This window comes from Chaetomium globosum, genomic scaffold (genome assembly GCF_000143365.1).
Source record: "Chaetomium globosum CBS 148.51 scaffold_5 genomic scaffold, whole genome shotgun sequence".
NCBI classification, from domain to species: Eukaryota; Fungi; Ascomycota; class Sordariomycetes; order Sordariales; family Chaetomiaceae; genus Chaetomium; species Chaetomium globosum.
Genome location: NT_165980.1, coordinates 2028288 through 2045751, shown reverse-complemented (window position 1 = coordinate 2045751; position 17464 = coordinate 2028288). Strand labels below are relative to the sequence as shown.

The 17464-nt window shown below is 55.9% G+C and overlaps 9 protein-coding genes and 1 non-coding gene across 10 annotated transcripts in view; 4 read left to right on the top strand and 6 right to left on the bottom strand.

The window, feature by feature from the left end:
• CHGG_07489 (uncharacterized protein) overlaps nt 1–348 on the bottom strand; it is a gene marked incomplete at both ends in the record, with an annotated part of 950 nt that extends 602 nt beyond the window's left edge. Inside the window, one exon of the mRNA XM_001225144.1 lies at nt 111–348. Coding sequence (XP_001225145.1) covers nt 111–348 — 238 coding nt within the window. The remainder of the gene's footprint in view (nt 1–110) is intronic.
• A 685-nt stretch (nt 349–1033) lies between these two features.
• CHGG_07488 (uncharacterized protein) lies at nt 1034–1454 on the bottom strand (the record flags this gene model as incomplete). The annotated part of the gene is made up of 2 exons (XM_001225143.1): nt 1034–1345; nt 1413–1454. 2 exons carry the CDS (start codon nt 1452–1454, stop codon nt 1034–1036), a joined length of 354 nt encoding a protein of 117 aa, XP_001225144.1.
• A 670-nt stretch (nt 1455–2124) lies between these two features.
• Nucleotides 2125–3664, bottom strand: CHGG_07487 (uncharacterized protein; the record flags this gene model as incomplete). Its single annotated transcript, XM_001225142.1, has 2 exons — nt 2125–2225; nt 2281–3664. 2 exons carry the CDS (start codon nt 3662–3664, stop codon nt 2125–2127), a joined length of 1485 nt encoding a protein of 494 aa, XP_001225143.1.
• Nucleotides 3665–4165: 501 nt separating this feature from the next.
• On the bottom strand, nt 4166–4898 carry CHGG_07486 (uncharacterized protein; the record flags this gene model as incomplete). The annotated part of the gene is made up of 2 exons (XM_001225141.1): nt 4166–4437; nt 4490–4898. The coding sequence occupies 2 exons, from the start codon at nt 4896–4898 to the stop codon at nt 4166–4168; spliced, it is 681 nt and encodes a 226-aa protein (XP_001225142.1).
• A 1712-nt stretch (nt 4899–6610) lies between these two features.
• Nucleotides 6611–7952, top strand: CHGG_07485 (uncharacterized protein; the record flags this gene model as incomplete). The annotated part of the gene is made up of 3 exons (XM_001225140.1): nt 6611–6893; nt 6948–7113; nt 7172–7952. 3 exons carry the CDS (start codon nt 6611–6613, stop codon nt 7950–7952), a joined length of 1230 nt encoding a protein of 409 aa, XP_001225141.1.
• A 695-nt stretch (nt 7953–8647) lies between these two features.
• CHGG_07484 (uncharacterized protein) lies at nt 8648–10024 on the bottom strand (the record flags this gene model as incomplete). Its single annotated transcript, XM_001225139.1, has 2 exons — nt 8648–9480; nt 9550–10024. 2 exons carry the CDS (start codon nt 10022–10024, stop codon nt 8648–8650), a joined length of 1308 nt encoding a protein of 435 aa, XP_001225140.1.
• A 2502-nt stretch (nt 10025–12526) lies between these two features.
• On the top strand, nt 12527–13190 carry CHGG_07483 (uncharacterized protein; the record flags this gene model as incomplete). Its single annotated transcript, XM_001225138.1, has 2 exons — nt 12527–12871; nt 13014–13190. 2 exons carry the CDS (start codon nt 12527–12529, stop codon nt 13188–13190), a joined length of 522 nt encoding a protein of 173 aa, XP_001225139.1.
• Nucleotides 13191–15038: 1848 nt separating this feature from the next.
• Nucleotides 15039–15791, top strand: CHGG_07482 (uncharacterized protein; the record flags this gene model as incomplete). Its single annotated transcript, XM_001225137.1, has 1 exon — nt 15039–15791. One exon carries the CDS (start codon nt 15039–15041, stop codon nt 15789–15791), a length of 753 nt encoding a protein of 250 aa, XP_001225138.1.
• Nucleotides 15792–16050: 259 nt separating this feature from the next.
• CHGG_07481 (uncharacterized protein) lies at nt 16051–16368 on the bottom strand (the record flags this gene model as incomplete). Its single annotated transcript, XM_001225136.1, has 2 exons — nt 16051–16193; nt 16254–16368. 2 exons carry the CDS (start codon nt 16366–16368, stop codon nt 16051–16053), a joined length of 258 nt encoding a protein of 85 aa, XP_001225137.1.
• A 316-nt stretch (nt 16369–16684) lies between these two features.
• CHGG_11290 lies at nt 16685–16785 on the top strand. Its single transcript has one exon. It is a non-coding gene; the product is annotated as a tRNA-Met (tRNA).
• The last annotated feature ends 679 nt before the right edge of the window (nt 16786–17464 follow it).

Sequence of the window (17464 nt, the reverse complement as noted above, 5' to 3'; positions counted from 1 at the left end):
CCTGCACCGCCGCCTCAGCGACACGCAACAAAAGTCCCCAGCGGCGACCCGTACCCGCCCGCTTAGATCACCACGTCATATTTCTTGAACACCGCCGCGAGTTCCGGCACCAGGAGTGGAGGTGAAGTCGCCGGGTTCGAGAGTGATGCCGCGGGCGGTGAGGGCGGTGAGAGAGGTGACGGTGGCGGGGTCGGTGGAGGTGAGGGTGGAGAGGCGGCGGAGGAGGGCGAGTTTGGGAGGGTGCGGGTGCGTGGTGTAGGCGGGGTGGGCGGCGAGGGCGGCGAGGATGGCGGTGCCGAGTTCGCCGGCGCCGATTATTAGGATGGAGGTGGGGGGTGGGGGTGTCATTGTTGGTGGTGGTGGTGGTGGGAAGTAGGTTGGGTTGGTTTGTGAATTGCTTGTACCTTAGTAACTAAGGAGTCTAAGCTTGTCTTGGAGGGAGGGTGTATTTGGAGCCACGACTTGGTCATTGATGGCTGTGATGATATATGCGTGGGAACGGCGACTTTATACTTCCCCTCAGACGGAGATAGCGGAGAATGGGAGGACCAGCACAGAGTTCGTATGGATCGTCTTGAGTTCTCGGCATGCTGACAAATTCGTCAACACGCATGAACATTCCTCAGCACCTCTTCTCGTGATGCTACTGTGGGGTAATAGAATCAAACCGTGCTAATGCATTAGTCAGTCCTCTGGTATTTCCGTGTGTTGGTGGCGCTACAAGTTTCTTCCTTTGCATCTGAGGTCGGCCAGCCTCCTATCATTGGTTGATGCTTGCCTTACTGAGCTTGGATGCTGACCGGAGCCCACATCGGTGATACGCCAGGACCAATATCAAGCCCTATTACGCGAAAGGCCACCCACTTGCTCAAGTTGCTTCACCCATGGAGGCGCGGTCGGGGAGCGATACAGTCGGGATTGTTTCTATACTCTAGCGTCGCAATAACCTCATATGACTGGCAACGTAATCATCGTAATGCTCACCCATAACCCCTTATGCGCCGCCCAAGACATCGATTGAGCCTTCCCACCCTCACCCCAAAAGCCCAACCGCCATCCAAGCCGCCGCAACCGCTGGGACAGCCCCGCCCCTCGAAGCCCCCCACCCGGGCGCCGCGCCCGTACTTTCGGTCGACGCGGGCCCTGCCTGTGTCGCCGACGTTGCTACCTCCGTCGAAGTCGCCGTTGCCATCGTCGAGGTTCCCGTGGGGCTGGTGCCGGGACAGTAGTCGGTCGCACCGGGCTTGATGTATGTCTTGAACCTGTCCGGGGCCGTCAGCCCGTAGAGGCAGTCGTGGTATTGGCAGTCGCCCGAGATGGTGTCGAAGAAGGCCGACTGGCAGGTCTTGTCGTTGTCGCAGTATGCGACACACTCCTCGTACTTGGTGAAACGGGGGGTATCCGGCGGATACGGCCCCGGCGAGGGCGAGGGCGGCGAGGAAGGTTGACTTCATTGTGGTTGTGGTTTCGTGAGGCGACAGTGGGAGAGAATTTGGTGAGAACTTGAAGAAGAGCCTTTGAGTTCGTCTCCAAGAAGGGCTGCTGCCCTTTTGAAGTCATCATGCCATGTCGGGCTGGTGGCGGAACTAGGCAGTTCCTGGTTCTAGATCAATTTCGCTAAGCTTTTTCGTTTCCCGCTAAGCTTTTTTCCTTTGCGCTAAGCTTTTTCCCTCCACGTTAACCCTCGGAGCTGAATCATGGGTTCCAGGAATATCGTTGAATCGACTCGGCTAGAAGCTGACGCCCATAAAGCGTGGAACTTGTGCAAATTAGCAGGCCAGGCAGCGCGCATTTCCACGGACGGTTATGACCTTGCCCATCTGCGCGAAGAACCAAACCCATGAGCGCTTGGACGCACGGAGGAGCTCGGCCATGCCGCCGGAACTGTGGCCACCAAGCTAACTGGTTGGAGTTGCGAAAAAGGTGTAATAGCTTTGAGGCAACCAACCCGCCTCTTTTCTGCGTGAACCAAACTACCGCCCGGCGTTAACCTTCCCCCGGCCATAAATAGTTTGGTCGGGCACGGTATTTATTGAAACGGTGCGCTCCTCGCTGCGACTACGGGCATGGCAGTGATCGAAAACGTCCAAAAGTCGGGTCAGACAATGATGTATTTGTCGACATTTAGTTGTCTGCGTCACCGTCACCCTCATCCCCTCCTTCTTCATCGCTCGACACCTCACTATCATCATCGTCTTCGTCTTCGCCTTCATCTTCGTCATCTTCTGCGGATCTTGTCAGGAACGAAAAATGGAAACATATTGCGGGGTGCACACATACCGTCCATTTGATCCGGGTCAGGTTCTTGTGGCCATACGGGGGCCATAATTGCAATCGCCTGCGCGATAGCCTTGTCCAAAGTGACCAGGTTGGTGGAACAAGTCCAATCTCGGGTTTCCGGCGCGTCCCCTGTGGGCTTAAACGGCACGTTACCTCTGAACCCGCTGTTCCGATGGGCGATTTGGCTGAGGTCCAGCGTCCGCAGGTTCAGGCCGCGCACCTTGGACAACACGGTCAGACAACGGTCCCAGGGGTTGATCTTGGTCGTCGTGTGGTCGCTGATTTCGTTGATCAGGCACACCCTCCGGAGGTAGAGCGAGGTTAAGGTAGGCGCAAACTTGACGACCAGGTTGAGTACTGTTTCTGGTTTGAGCTCGCTATCTCCCAGGTCGAGACGCTCAAGGGGAAGCTGGATGGGGGCCATGTCGAACGAGGCGTTAGGCTTCTGGGCGTCTTTGAGGGCCAACCAAGAGAGGACTTCCTCCTGATCATCCCAGCTCGAATCCTTAAAATTCATACGCAACCAGGCCAGGTTGATGGTGAGTGACAAGAACTTTTGGAACATGAAGGGCCTCATCCTTGCGTTGTTTGTCAAGCCCAAAATGAGGTGCAGCGACTTCAGGTTGGCGAGGACCGGCGATATCGCTGCCTCCATGCGCGGCGGGATGTAAAAGGCATTGTCGTGAAGTGTGAATGAGATAAAACCTGACCTTGCCGAAGGTCTGGTGAGAACCTCCAGGCTGTTTGGGCGGGCTTGTGCCACGGCTAGGGCAGCAGTAACAGCGCTGAAAATCTGGCTAAGGTAGGGGTCCTGGGTATTCCGGGTGCCGGTGGTAACGGGGTTACCAGTCGACGCCGCCAACGTATTGGCGCCCCAACTCCTCCATTCAGTTCCCCTCCCATCACGGCTGCGGCTTGGAGAATTGAAGTCGCGGATGTCGACTGTCTCCAGGTTGGGGAGGTTAGCGAACGCCTCGGCGAGCATATCTCGGAGCCCCCCGGCGGCCATCAGCTGCATCTGATCTGCATAGGCAACTTCGAGGCGGGCCCTCGATTCATTGTTCCTACTTGAATTATAGTACTGCGGGGCGGGGCGATCGGTAGCGATGATGACATGCTTGAGGAAAGGTGACAGATTTGGGTGCTTGGAGATGTTGATCAGCGCCTGTAGGCTCTCTGTGAGAACCATGAACTGTTTCTTGCGGAAGAACTCATGTGAGAAAAAGTTGAAGAGCCCTTGTTCCAGGGCCTTGCAGCTCAATCGCACATTCCCAAGATCGGTGGTTGAGATGTAGTGGGTGATTCGGATTAGGACCTCCAATGGTATTTGAACTAGGCCGGAACCGAGCTGAGGATCCATTGCAGCCACGGTTGTGCCGGACATGCTTGCGGCGGATGTGGTTTTTTCTCCAAGAAATGGGGAGGTAAATACTTGTGTATGTTCAGCTTGAAATTTGAGCTCAGGCTCTGGCTTGGGTTTTAATCATCGACGAGGAAAGCGCGTTGACGTCGTTTGGCCGCGTTGCTGCCTGCAAGCCACTGATAGGTTTAGGCAGATGGTGGGTCCCCTCAATCATGTTGAACCAATGGCGGGCCGTTACTGATTCTCGATCTCTCGAAACCGTCACGACAACATGGCAGATTTGAGTTATCGAGCCATGCATCATCACGAAGTTCCGAAGCATGCATGATCCCTGCATCTGGGAAAAGGCTCCTAACCGCACATATACAGTAGGAGATTGAAAACTCCAGGTCTACCGGCGACATGGAGCTAGTCACATCGCTCGGCATGTCCAGGGCAGCAGTCCGCCTGGTCAGTGGCGCTTTTGGAGGGGGTGCGTGGGAGTGTGCGATGCTCAAACAAAACTCCGGAATTCGAAAATGTCTATTGGGTCTTGTTCTTTTGGGCCACAAGCTCCCGGGCTACCTTTGCGGCGGCCTCGACAATCAGCTCGTGCTCTTGTGCGTGTATCCTTTCTTCGAGCTGATGCAATTCCTCTCCTGCACGGCACTCGATCTCTTTCACTAGAATCGGCTCGCCCCGATCGACCTTGTCAATGACATAGTGAACCATAATGCCTGTCTTGTTATTCTCGAGCTTGCCCTCCTTGAAGTCGTTGAAGGCCCGCTCAATCGCCCCGGCGCCGTCGTATTTTCCTTCCGGTCGATCAGTCACGAGGCCGAACGATAACAGAAAAGGAGCCCATACCTGGTAGCGCGGGGTGGAGGTTGATGACTTTGATGCCCGCAGCCTCGATGGGGTCGAGGAACTGCTTGCCAAACACATACATCCAACCAGCTAGGACCACGAGGTCTGGCTTAAAGTCACCTTGCAACAACTTCTCCGCCAACGCCGCGTCATATCTATCCCTAGATTCTTGGATCTTCTGTTGGTCCTTTTCGGCCTTGGCCTGAAAGCCGTGCGAGATCAGGTTGAAATACTCCCATGGGATGCCGGCAAGGTCTGCTCGCGTGGTCGCATAGGCTTTCCCACGGTTCACAATCAGGCGGACGATTTTGGAATCTGGGATCCGGCCGGCAGTGACGGCGTCGATGAGGGCCTGGAAGTTCGAGCCGTTCCCGCTGGCCATAACGAGAATGCGACAAGGGTCTGCCATAGTGTTGTTGAGTGGGATGTCTGATGACGTGAAAAGTTGTTGAGACGCCTGATGGGAGTTGATCTTAACGGAAACTTGGGAAGAATCGCCCAGGTTTTTGATACAGAAAGTCGATGTCACCGTCTGTGTCGCCAACGCCAAGAAGATGGTGGTTTGGTGTATGGTCAGTGAGGGTTTACCCCGGCTCCCGCTTCGTCATGATGCGCCAATTCGGTGTTGCGCCGTGAAAATGTTTTGTGGTGGAGCAGAAAACGGGGGTTAGGGGTGGCCGAGCATCGAGGCATCCGACACCGGCCTGTGGGCAAGACACGGGTCGGTGTTTTTTACGGGGCAATAGACGTCTTGTTGCGCTTTTTTGTGACTCTTTAGTAGAACATTACAATCTTCTCCGCTTATGGGAGCGTCGGATGTCATTTTACGGAAGTTGTCGGATGACCTTTCGTTTTCGTTCAAGTCTTGGTGGGCTGGAGAGGTCACTGCGCGAGTAGCAAATGTGGCACATTTCGGTAGTTAAATTTTTTGTGTCCTGCATCTTCCAGTGTTCTTGAAGCCGACCGAAGAAAGCCGTTGGGCGGGAAGTTGTGATTGGTTACTGGGGCGGCATGTTTCAGAACTGTCGTGGCTCGGCTCCGTCAGCCAGAGCTGAGAATAGGACTCACGTTCTCCCAACCGCTGCCTCATAGTCTCAAATGTTCATTCCAGAGTGTGCTAGTGTACACAATATTCGTAGCTATCGGGGGTTCGATACGAAGCAGGGGACGGACGTCAAAATTGCATGTCGGTCTTTTGCGACAAGTTTTGTTGACCACCCAATTTTTTAGGCAACACTTAAAGTTCTGCATGTCCATTTCAAGTTTCAGACGAATGTTGTCGCGGGGCAAGTGGATGCTCGGTCCCACCAGGGCTGAGCAAGCTGCACCCATCATTGGCTTTCAGTGGCAATTCCCCACGATTTGAGATGAAAGCCATTGGTCAGCATGCCCCCACTCCTATTTTTACAAGGAAGAAAGAGAGGACCACGAACAACCCCCCCGAGCCCCCCCGAGCCCCAATGCACGCGAAATGGCCCAGGGCCGCCAGGATTGCAACCGTCACATCAGCAGTGGGCACGGCACACTCTTTCAGAGTTGCCTGGCGACCTTGCTTCGTCGCGTGCTGCCCATCCGATAAAAATGGGATGTTGAAGTTTCGGGCCGCGATCAAAACAAGCTTTGAAGGGTTCATCTTTCTTTCCGATGTTGAAACCGGATGAAGCATCTAACCAACGTTATCGGCGGTCGTTGGGTGAGACAGGCAGGCCATGATCGAAGAGCTCTTCGTATGGATCTGGCCGGGGATGGCTGGAGGAAGGGGCCCTGATTCGACAGGCGAGCGAGCGCGAGAAGGATGGCATCAAACCCCTGCAGTCAACCCCTGCTCCCGTCAGCATTTGGGCGAGCCTAGCCACGAACGGGACGGGATCCCGAGCGGGTGGTCCTGTCCAAGGCGGTTTTCCTCGTCTTGCCCGTTACATGGTGCAATGCGAGAAATAGCGCGGCAATCCTCCTCTTCGTTGCTGCTGCTTTCCCGTTCACGTCAATTTCGACAATCACCGCCCTCACCCCCTCGCCGATTCCGACCCGCCTCAACTCAAGCATCGCGGCGCCAACTCCCAACGACTTGTCCTTCATCAGGCGGGAACATCCTCGCAAGGAGGCCGATACTCACCAGTCATGCGGTCGCAGATTTGGCTCCTGGCCGCATCGGGCCATCTCGCATGCGCGGACTGGGCATTCGGGCAGGATCTTGACTATCGTGGAGGAGAAGTAGCTCACCTACTGCCGCGGGAGACGAGGGCATCCGACCACGACGGCGCAAATGGGTGGACACCAAGGCCAACGGAAGGCCCGTCATTCGAGCTGGCGCGGAGGAGACAGGATTGGGCTAGGTTGAAGCGGCAGTCAGACAACACTTGGGTCGACGAAACAACATGTGGATGGCGTGCTAATAGCGAATGTGAGTCTTCTTGATCCTGCCCTGTCAAGGGACCCGCTAATGAACATTCTGCAGCCGTGCCGTTTACCTGCCCAGCATCGCATACTTGCGCAACAAACACGGACCAGGTTGTTGGCTGCACATCCTCTGGGGGGGACAACCCATTCTTCACCGTATGCCTCGATTATCAAGCGGTCCAAAACGGAGCTTGCGAATCCGTTGGACCAAGAACCGGATGCTGGTGAGAAACAAATCAGAAATTGTCTGTAATCCTTGGTTTCGACTAACACACGTATCAGCATGACTGAGAGCATCGGCCAGTGCATTACGTACCTCTGGCCCGGCGCCACAGTGAAGTCCATGTACCGATGCTACACTGAGCGAGCCGTTATCACCATGTTGAGCTCGCCCCCGGGCCCCGAAAGTACTAGCGTCAGCACCTCTAGCACCACCAGCACATCGGAAACGTCAACCAGCGAGACCGCCTCGGGGACGACCGACCCAGCGCCAGGAGAAACGGAAACCGAACCCCCGACTTCCGAGACGGGCGGTAGCAACACCGGCGCAATCGTCGGCGGAGTGGTGGGCGGCGTCGCCGGCCTTGCGCTGATCGCTGGTGCCATTGCTTTCGTGATGATCCGCTCGCGCAAAAAGAAGAACAACGTCGTCGGCGGCAACACGGCCTATAGTGCCGTTGCGCCGGGCGATGCCGGCTTCCCGAGCAGCCCCATGCCTCCGGCTTCCGGGTATCCGCCCTCCCACATGTCCCCCCAGATGAACCAGGGCGGTCAGTACTACAACCCGAGCACGATCGGCTCCACGACGTATCCCGAGACCCCGTACCTGGGCAGCACAACGCCGCAACCCCCCGGTGCCTACGATATGCGGCACTCGTACTATGACCCCTCCAAGCCGGCAGACCAGCCGCAACCCGGCGCGTATGCCCCTTACCCCGGCGCGCCGTACCCTGGGCCCTATCATCCACCCGCGCCGATTTCTGAGTTGGACAACACAAATGTGGCGCCGGGGCAACAAAACAACCCCGTGGAGATGGGAGACAACGGACCCACACACCGGTAGACGATGCCCAGGCGAGTTCGGGTATGGGGGCTGTAACGAACGGATAATGGGTTTAGAGGAGTCTTGGGCGGTGGCGGGGTGTTACGGGCATTAATATTGTCTTCTTGTTTATTCTTCTGTCCTTTTTTTTTTTTTCTGAGCGAGCGGATTCCGATTTCATGTATACCTAGCTACTTAGTCCTTGGGGACGAAATTTCAAGGCGTCAACGGCGTACAATACGCTCCTACGATAAGGAAGAAACAGGCGTTCCAACACTTGGAGCAACTCCGGATTGGCGACCCAACCTGCCCGCCATCTGATGTTCGATTCTATCTACATACGGTTAGACACGCAAGACTAGTACCAAGGAAACTCAAGCACTAGCGGCATAGCCAGCGTGGCGGTATTTCTACATACATGAACATTTCCAAAACGGCTCCTTCTACCCCTGATCTCCCGCCCTGCGTCAATGTCGGCCATCCCCCAGCCAAAAGAAACCAATAGAAACCACAGCCTTGGCATTTCCTTTGTGTTTCATAGCATTTACCCTCAAATCCTACCCAGTCTTTGTCGAATCTTCAACCACCCTCCGTCGTGTTTCGCACCCGACGCTCGATGTCGGTCCCGACACAGAACATCACGGGGACAGCAACCCCCAAAGTCCCTCCGCCCCCAACAGAACCCCACCCACGAACCAAACCATCGGCAGCAGCCCTCAACGCTTCAAACTCGCCAAATTCACCGCCGTCACCGCCTCCCCCCCTTTCAACACCGCCAAAATATTCCGCATACTCAACTCCTCAAACCCCACGTGCGTCTCCACCGTGCCCCCCGCATTATGGCAAGTCAGCATCACCCTCCCCGCCCCCACGCCGGCGCCCACCACCTCACCCCCCTCCCCACCAAAACTCGGCAGCTGCGTCGCCAGCCTCACCAGCCGGGGATGCACACGCGGCTCATCGGCGTGCACATCCAGCGCGGCCGCCGACAGATGGCCCGACTCGAGGGCGTCGGCGAGAGCAGTCTCGTCGACGAGCGAGCCGCGCGCGACGTTGACGAAGCGGGCGCCGGGGCGGAACTGGGCCAGGGCGGCGGCGGTGATGAGCGGGCGGCCGTCGGGGGAGGCGGGCGTGGCGAGGACGACGCAGTCCGAGGCTTGCAGGAGGCTGGCCAGGGTCGGGTGGAAGGTGGCGTGGAGGGAGGTTTCGAGGGCGGCGGGCTTGCGGACCACGTCGTGGTAGGCGATGCGCATGCCGAAGGAGGGGTTGCCGAGCTTGGCGGCGATCTGTTGCCCGATGTTGCCCAGTCCGATGAGGCCTAGGACGTGGCCGCGCGGGTTGTGGCTTGCGGCGGTTGCGCGGGCGTGGCAGGTTTGGAAGGCTTCGTGCGCGCGGGCGTCGTCGGTGGGGGATGGGTTGGTGCAGAGAGAGGGAAGGGTTGCCGCGGTCATGCACCAGGGGAGGTGCCGGAAGGTGGAGATGATCATGGCGACGGCGAAGTCAGCGACCGCTTCGGCGGCGGCGAGGCCCGAGTTGCAGTAGATGATTCCTTGTCGCCGTCAGTAAGGTTTGTGCTTGTGTGGTAAGTCCGGGGTTGGGGAGGGCAGTGATGACCTACCCTTCTCTCCCAACAGCTCGGTATCAGCCCAGTCGAAGCCGGCGCCGGCACTGGCAAATACCTTCACCGTATTTGGGAGTAGGCTGATAACCTCGGCATCCCACCGGCCCATCTCGCCGCCTGTGCCCCAGAACGGCCTGAAGATGGCGCTGAAGTCCCCCCAGCGGCGCTCTTTCAAGGCTACTATGAACTCGCTGCGCTCGCGCTCGGCCGCGCTCGGGCGAATTACTTCAAACTCGGCACTGAATTCTGCGTAGGTCCCGGGGTTGTATTTGATCGGGTCCCCGATATGAAGGACTACGGGCCGCTTCGGGGTGGCACGCCCGGTCGTGGCCGGCGGAAACATCCTGGTCATGGCAGACATGGTCGCGTTCGGTGACAGGTTGGGGACGGGCGGCGCAGGAGACATCGAGCGTGGTGTTGATGCCGGTACTGGGGTGCTCGGCGGCATCGGGGTGTTTACCGGCTCGGCCATTGCCACGGCTTAAGCTAGCAAGATCTCGCTCGAGAGGTTGGTCGGGCAGGGTCGGGGGCTAAGGAAGTGATTTGTCTCGTAGCTTGGTCGTCTTGCCGATGCTTGCGCGAGGGAACTCGTATGGTTGTCTAAAGAGCGGGATAAAGGGGACTTGCAATGCTGTTGTTGCTATCGTGGGTTGGGAAATATCAATGCGGCGCGGGGCAGGGGGCAAAGGACCGTCGCAATGCGAAAGGCGAGCCCCGCTGTGTCTGCCGCGATAAGCTGCGAGAATAGCGACGGAGTGCGCCAACCCCCCGAGAGCGCCGATCGCGGCGAGGCTTATTATAATGTGATCGAACCATGGTTGTGGTCTCGAAAATAGCGGTCACAAGGGCACAAGGGCGGAGAGACAAGAAGCCATCGGCTCCAACCCGTCACACAGGACGAGAACCTGGAAAAATGGACTTCAAACATTCGTCTGAGCTGTTGGTGCGGGGCACGCGGGGCGAGGAGAATGTGGAGCTGAGTTCTGTGTTTCTTCTCCAAACCTTCCTGAGCTTCCCCGCGCTCTCCGCGGTGGCCCCCACCCTACGCCTCGTCCCTCAGCACCTTCGCACACCAAAGCGACCCACTCATGAAGAATACGTTTCCAACAAAATCCAGCCACATCAGCTTGTTGACCATGCCCTTTGCCGGACCAATACCGAACCAAAAGTTCTAACCTAGGTAGGGAATCATGGCTAGGCCGAACGCGGTGAAGCTGAAGGCGGTCATTTCGGAAGTACCCAACAGCAAGCCGCATGTCATGGCTTGGGCACCAAAACATCTTGCAAAGAGGTGAGTAGTGGCATTCGCCATGGCGACGTATTTGGGCGTGAAGCCGAGCGCGATGACCGACTGTGGGTGAAGCAAACACCTTCATTTATTGAATCTGGGTAAGCATGAAGTTGATGGTTAAACACTCAAAGACAAATATTCGTACCAAGTACCCAGACCGGTATACGTCGTTGCCATCATGGTCTGGAGGCGGCGAACCGTCTGGAGTCTCTGCGGAGTTGCCATTGCTAGTAGTCTTGGGGCCAGCAATCTGTGATCTAGAAAACGAGTTCTTCAGTTTGCCGCAGAATGGGCGTCACGATCGGTGTGATGGTACATTTTCGTTAACCGCGGATTGCGGGCATGACTTTTAGACTTCGGCCAAGCCAAAAGAAGGTTGGTCAGCTCGATCATCCTGAGAATTCCGACCTCGACCCTGAATTACCCGGCTCGGCTCAGACGGGTTTTTTAGTATCACAAAACGCCACAAAAGCCAGCTCGGCATGATGATCAGCAACTCAAAAGTGAAAACCACGCCGGCGTTGGTGCCTCAAGCTCAGGCGATCTTGAGGGGGGTTTGGCCAACCTTGGTCACTAGCCAACGGCCGAAGTGGGCAGAGCACCACAATTTAGAAACACTGATTCCGTTCTTTTTTTTTTGTTTATGGAGAGGGTGCTCTTGCCGACCAGCTTGATGATCAGAGCTCCCCAGTTGGACGACGCTGGAGACTAGATGGATGAAGCACAACCTCTTTGCCGCTTGCTTCTTTGCGAATCTTTCAGTATGCCTTGAACTGAGCGGGAAACCAGGTCCCGAATTTATCTACCGGCGAGACAACATTGAAAACCCCAAATCTGAATGAGCAATATCTTCTTGTTCTTTTCGGAAGGGTGGCATGGCGTGAGCGGAACCAGGTGGTGAGGCTGAAAGCGTAGAACAGCTAAAAGAAGATGGATTTCTACGTTGTACATACCTACTTACGTGAATCCCTGGGATGTCGAGTTACTCGAGGAGCCGAGTCTTTCGTGTTATTGTAAGATACAGACCGTAAAGAAAGGGAAATTGGAGAGACTCAGGATGCTCGTCGCGTTCAATGTTTACGTGCTCTCGCACGGTACGCAGATGGCCAGACCAGGACTGAGCTAGAAATATTGCAGACCGAGTTTCCTGTCTGCTGCTACCTGTGTGTTAGTACCCTAGACGGTATGTAGGTCACAAGGTGAAGGCCGCCCTTGGTTCCGTGAGCGGATCGTACCTCGGTAGGTGGCAACCTTCCCACCTAGAAGTCCACATAATGTGGCTTCTGTGCTGGTTCGGTCATTGCAACCTTTCTCGTTTGTCAGCGGAACACGATGCTTTCACAGAGTGTAAGCTTGGCCGCCGAATTGGTCAGTTTTGGAGCAAAAGGGGTAACGCTTCCGCAGCCACCAAATCTCGCTCCACGGGTACACCGGATGCAACGATCTTCTGCGGCGGCGTATGCCACTCATTATTGATGAACGTGTGGGCTAGGGTCTTCCGGTATTACATGCATACCCTAAGTGCTACTTGTTAACACAATACCGAGCCCATCTATTTTGCGCCCTCACATATATCTCTCACGATCCCGCCTCTTTCCCACCAACCTCCCTTCAACAAAACCAACATCACAATACATCCCAAGCCTCACACGCTCCCTCTCCAATCTCCACTCACCACCCACCATGCGCTCCTCCAACCCCCTTCTCCTTCTCCTCCCCCTCCTCGCCACCCTCACCACCGCCCTCCCTGCCACCACCCCCCTCCCGCCGACCGCCCGCTCCACGGCAAGCTTCACCGGGCGCGGCCAGATCCGAACGCTCTGGAACCAGGGCGACTACGCCGACCTCGGCTGCCTGACCGCGGCCGGGCTGTGGACGACCAACAACGCGCTGTGCGGCACCTTCACGGGCACGGCCCTCACTACCAGCAGCCTGCCGACCTTCACGCTGAGTTCGTCCGCGGGGCCGTGCCATGTCTATGGGGCGCAGTTTAAGTGCGAGCAGGGGGTGGTGGGGTTTGAGTTTGGGGTGCGTTATTCCTGTTTTTTCTTTCTTTTCTTTTTCTTTGTCTTTTTTTTGAGGCTGGTTGGGCTGGATGGGTTTCGGCTGAGTCGGGTACCTAGCCGTTGCTCGATATCAAATGCTAACGATGGCGGGGGACACAACACAGATCTGGCCGTGGCCCAACTCGATCCCGGGCAAGGACTGTTTGCGGTATGGACAGTACGGGCTGATGGCCAGCTCGGGAGTTGGGGGCCCCCCAGCGGCGGGGACGGCGATAGATGTGCATTTCGTGTCGTACAGTGAGCAGGGCAAGTACGTGTGGTTGACCTGGGCGCCGGTTTAGGCGGTGTACTTTGGGTGGGATGAGGGTACAGTTTTGGGAAATGGGCGGTGTAAGAACTCTGGGTTGGTCAGGGACTGAGGGTTGATGATGGTTCGTGAGTAAGAGGTTGGTAAAACGGTGAGATTGTGGCTTGCAGAAACGCCGAATGACAGCATACAAGAAATGTGTTGCTCGTCGGAGGGAGGGTGTGGGATCGACGATGATTGGGTTTGGTCTGTATCTATGCGTGATGTAGTTACAGAACTTACTGTGTGACTGCCAAGTTTGGACGGGCAGAGTCGCCCTTTTCAACCGTTTGGAATACAGTGAGAAATATGATGGCTTAACCAACAGTCCAGAGCCACGATTCATCATAAATTGAACCCTCGAACAACCGCGAACGTTGGAATTGGAACTCATGAGGCACCAGGGCCCAACCGCCAGCTCGTTGTGGCCATGTCAGCACGCGTGGACATACTCGGCGTCTAGATGGAACCGCGTTTGATGTGTTTCTATTTGCGATCTCAGTAAGGAGTAAAGTGTCAAATTTGGAGGTCTGAGATAGCCAGCCGATTGCCGGTCATGAGGCAGGTGAACGGTGAACCCGGGAACCGTGAGGCTTTGCCGCTTTTGGGGGGTGGCAGACATGACACGGCGCAAATCCTTTGAAGGAATTGAGGAAGACGTGTGAGTCCTAGTTTAGTTCCGGCCCAACGAAGCCATCACCACCTTCCTCGACGTGTACAGCGGCTGGATGCCCGTGAGATTCCTCGGCTCGTCCTCGGTTGTTCCGTGGCACAGGCAGAATATGTGATTGCGATCCACATTAAAAACACGTGCAAGCGATGACATGAAATGAGATTGTTGTTGTGGTGCACAGACCGCCAAAGCCTGCCTATAAATTTTCGGCCAGGTCGCCCGAATTTGCTCGCTTCTCTTTTTCTTCTTCATACTTACCTTGGTTGATTGCGGGGAGATCAGGAAAACCCTGCCATATGACGGAGAGCCTGCATTGCACATCGTGGTGCTAGCCGTCATGAATTGTCCTTCGGGGCCGTTCCGGCCGTAATTTTTGCTGTCAAACAAACCTCCTTTTCACTGTGCACGTCGCATGAGCGGCGTCATGGGGAAGAAGACCACTTGACCCTGTTGATGCGACCCGTCGGTCCCAACCGGCTACATTATTCGCTCATTCGGACCCGGATCCCATGAATCGTAGCATGTTGGATAAGTGCATCACTGTATCGCATCACTGTATCAGGCTAAAGCTGCCGAGACGCGTGAGTCTTCCTGTCGCGTCTTTTAAAACGGTGATCCGATTAACTACGCGCCAGGGTGGCTACATGTAACTTGCCTGCCTCAGACCGACTACCTTACACACGAGACAACGGCCAACACCAACCCCCAAACATGAGATGTTAAGTCCGTCGACGATATTTCCGAGTCCTTGCTGCATGAACGGATTTCGGTTCGGGAAGGTCTCCGGTAAACTCCACACCGCAGACAAAGCACGTCCGTCTTGCGATATGGTCGGTCGCTCAAACACGCGAAGCGCGAGAGAAATGCGGCCCCCAAGGGCACGGCGTGCTAGTCAACGTTCGGTGATGCTATCCCAGCTGTGAGCCTCGGACAGAGCGGGTGCTTAACTCCGGGAATCACCAGTCCGATGACGGCCAGCGACAATCATCCATTGGACAAGGGCGGGTGGGTGACGGTACATCCGGGACGAAAGTGCATCCGGCGGGATGTTATAAATTGCACCATGCCAAACCCCTCTCATCCCCAGAACACACATCAGAGCTTCTCCCTTCAGTTCACAACAACAACAACAACAACAACCCCAAGAACAACTCCAACTCCAAGTCCAACATGGCCACCACCAGCACACCCCAACTCTCCACCTGCTGCCTGCAAGCCTCCCTCTGGGAGGGCACCCCAACCGGCACCGAAACCACCCTAGACGGCGTGCCCAACCCAACTTACATCGCCTACCCCCCCTCCACCACCACCACCGCCAACGCCATCCTCTACATCCACGACCTCCTCGGCTGGACGTTCCCCAACGCGCGCCTCGCCGCCGACGCCCTCGCGCGCGCCACCAACGCCACCGTCTACCTGCCCGACTTCCTCGGCGGCGAGGTCATCGACTTCGACGCCGCGCTCGCGGGCCGCTTCCACGAGCTGGACATGCCCGGCCTCAAAGCGCGCAACGCGCGCGAGGTGCGCGAGCCCGAGGTGCTGGCGTACGCGAGGGTGTTGCGGGAGGTGTATAAGGGGGGGAGGGTGGGGGTGGTGGGGTATTGTTATGGGGGGTGGGCGGCGTTGAGGGTCGGGGGGGAGGAGTTTGCGGGGGAGTTTGGGGGTCGGGGGTTGGTGGATTGCGTGGCGGTGGGTCATCCGAGTATGTTGGTGCCGGGGGATGTTGAGGGGTTGAGGGTGCCGGTGCAGTTTTTGGCGCCCGAGTTGGATGAGGTGTTTACGGCGGAGTTGAAGTTGCTGGCGTTTACGGCGCTGCAGAAGAGTGGCGTGCCGTTTGATTATCAGCATTTTCCGGGCGTGACGCATGGGTGTTTGCAGCGGGGGAATGCGGATGCGAAGGGGGGAGAGGGCGGCTATGGTTAGGGGCCATCATGCGCTGGTTGCTTGGTTCAAGCAGTGGCTTCAGTAGGGAGGTATTGTCAGTTGGTGTAGTGGGGTGGTAGGTTGGAGAAAGTCTGTTGATCATGATAAGTCACTGCCGAGGGGCGAGCAGGTGGGCAGCCTTAAATCGTTGAATAAGAATCAGGTTACGCATGACTGTAATTGAAAAGCTCATATGGCACTACAAAATACCACTCAACACAACGTCCCTTGCTCTAGTGCCTTGTCCCGGGGTCAATTCTCAACCGGCAGTGGCACGGCCACCGTAGAGTGTCTCCGAGGCATTCTTGCTGACGGGGTTGTTACGGCGGTCCTCGAGGGTGTCATCGCCTCCAAGTTCCTTCAAGGCCTGCTTGCTGGTCTGTTTGGATTCTTCGCTGGTATCTGCATGCTGTCAGTGCCGAGCCCCTGAACAAGAGACTCAAGCAAGAAGAAGCGTCTTACTTGGGTTGGACAAGTTGGCCTTGTGGCCCCGGATCTGGTTGCCCGTGTCCTCCTTCCCCTGGGTGAGCTCCTGCATGTCATTCGACATGGCTGACTTTGCGCCTGCAGAGTCCATGATGCCGGTATTCGAAAACGAAGTGCAATGGTTTAATGGGTACTGGATAGGGAGGTATGCACAGCTGAGATTGTATGTCCTGCTTGTAAAGCGGTGGTTGCGCTTTTAAAAATAAAGAGATGCGATGCTAATGTCATTGGAAAATATAGACCAACAATTAAGTACTGATATCAGGATCAGGTCCCGATATGACGTTTATGACGTTGTGTTCGGCCGAGGGTTGGTTGGAGACGCTGCGAGGGACGTCATGGGGCTTGGCGGGAGTGGCAATGCCTCCATAGAGGTGTGGTGGAAATCTTAACATTATCACCTACCAGGGAGCTTGGCTCAGTTGGAAGAGCGCAGGTCTCATACTTGTATGATTCGGTGACAAATCGAAATATCCTGAGGTCGTGAGTTCGAGCCTCACAGTTCCCAGTACTTTTGCCTCTGGCTCCATCTGAATGGAGGGACCCATCATTTTTCTACTCCGGCAGTTGTCCAGCGTCAAAGCCAAGAAAGGCCAAGGCTACCGGGGTAATGAGTTCGCCTAAGAATTGTACATACGTGTTGGAAAGTCATGGCACCGGAAACGGTTATGACACCCGGAAACGGACAAGGTACCAGAAACGGATTCATGGCATTTGGCACCACAAAGACTCGGTGTCACGGCACTGAATCGTTGGTCCTCTAGTCACGTGCCTAGTCACGTGCCTGACCGATGTACCCATCTTCAGGTTCCTGCATCTCCATAGTTTCTTCCCTTCCTCATAGAGCAATGTAGTTATCTTTCCAGACCTACCGTGGTCCTGTGACACCGGCACGCCCCAGGGCATAGCGGCGTAGGAATATATATATATATATATTGAACGACATCCGACGTTACTTTCCTTTCCTTAGGCTCGACCTAACCACAAATCCACAAAAAATGAAAATAAAGCGAAATTCCAGTTCAAGCACCAGCTTAATTAAGAGCCAGAGCAAGCAAAACCACATCCAGCACCAAAACACTCAACCCCCCCCGCGACTTTTCTCTCAATCTCAGCGTGGAATAATTTCATGGAACAGGAATAAAACAAGATTTGAATAACTAGTTAACTATCGTATCATGAGCATC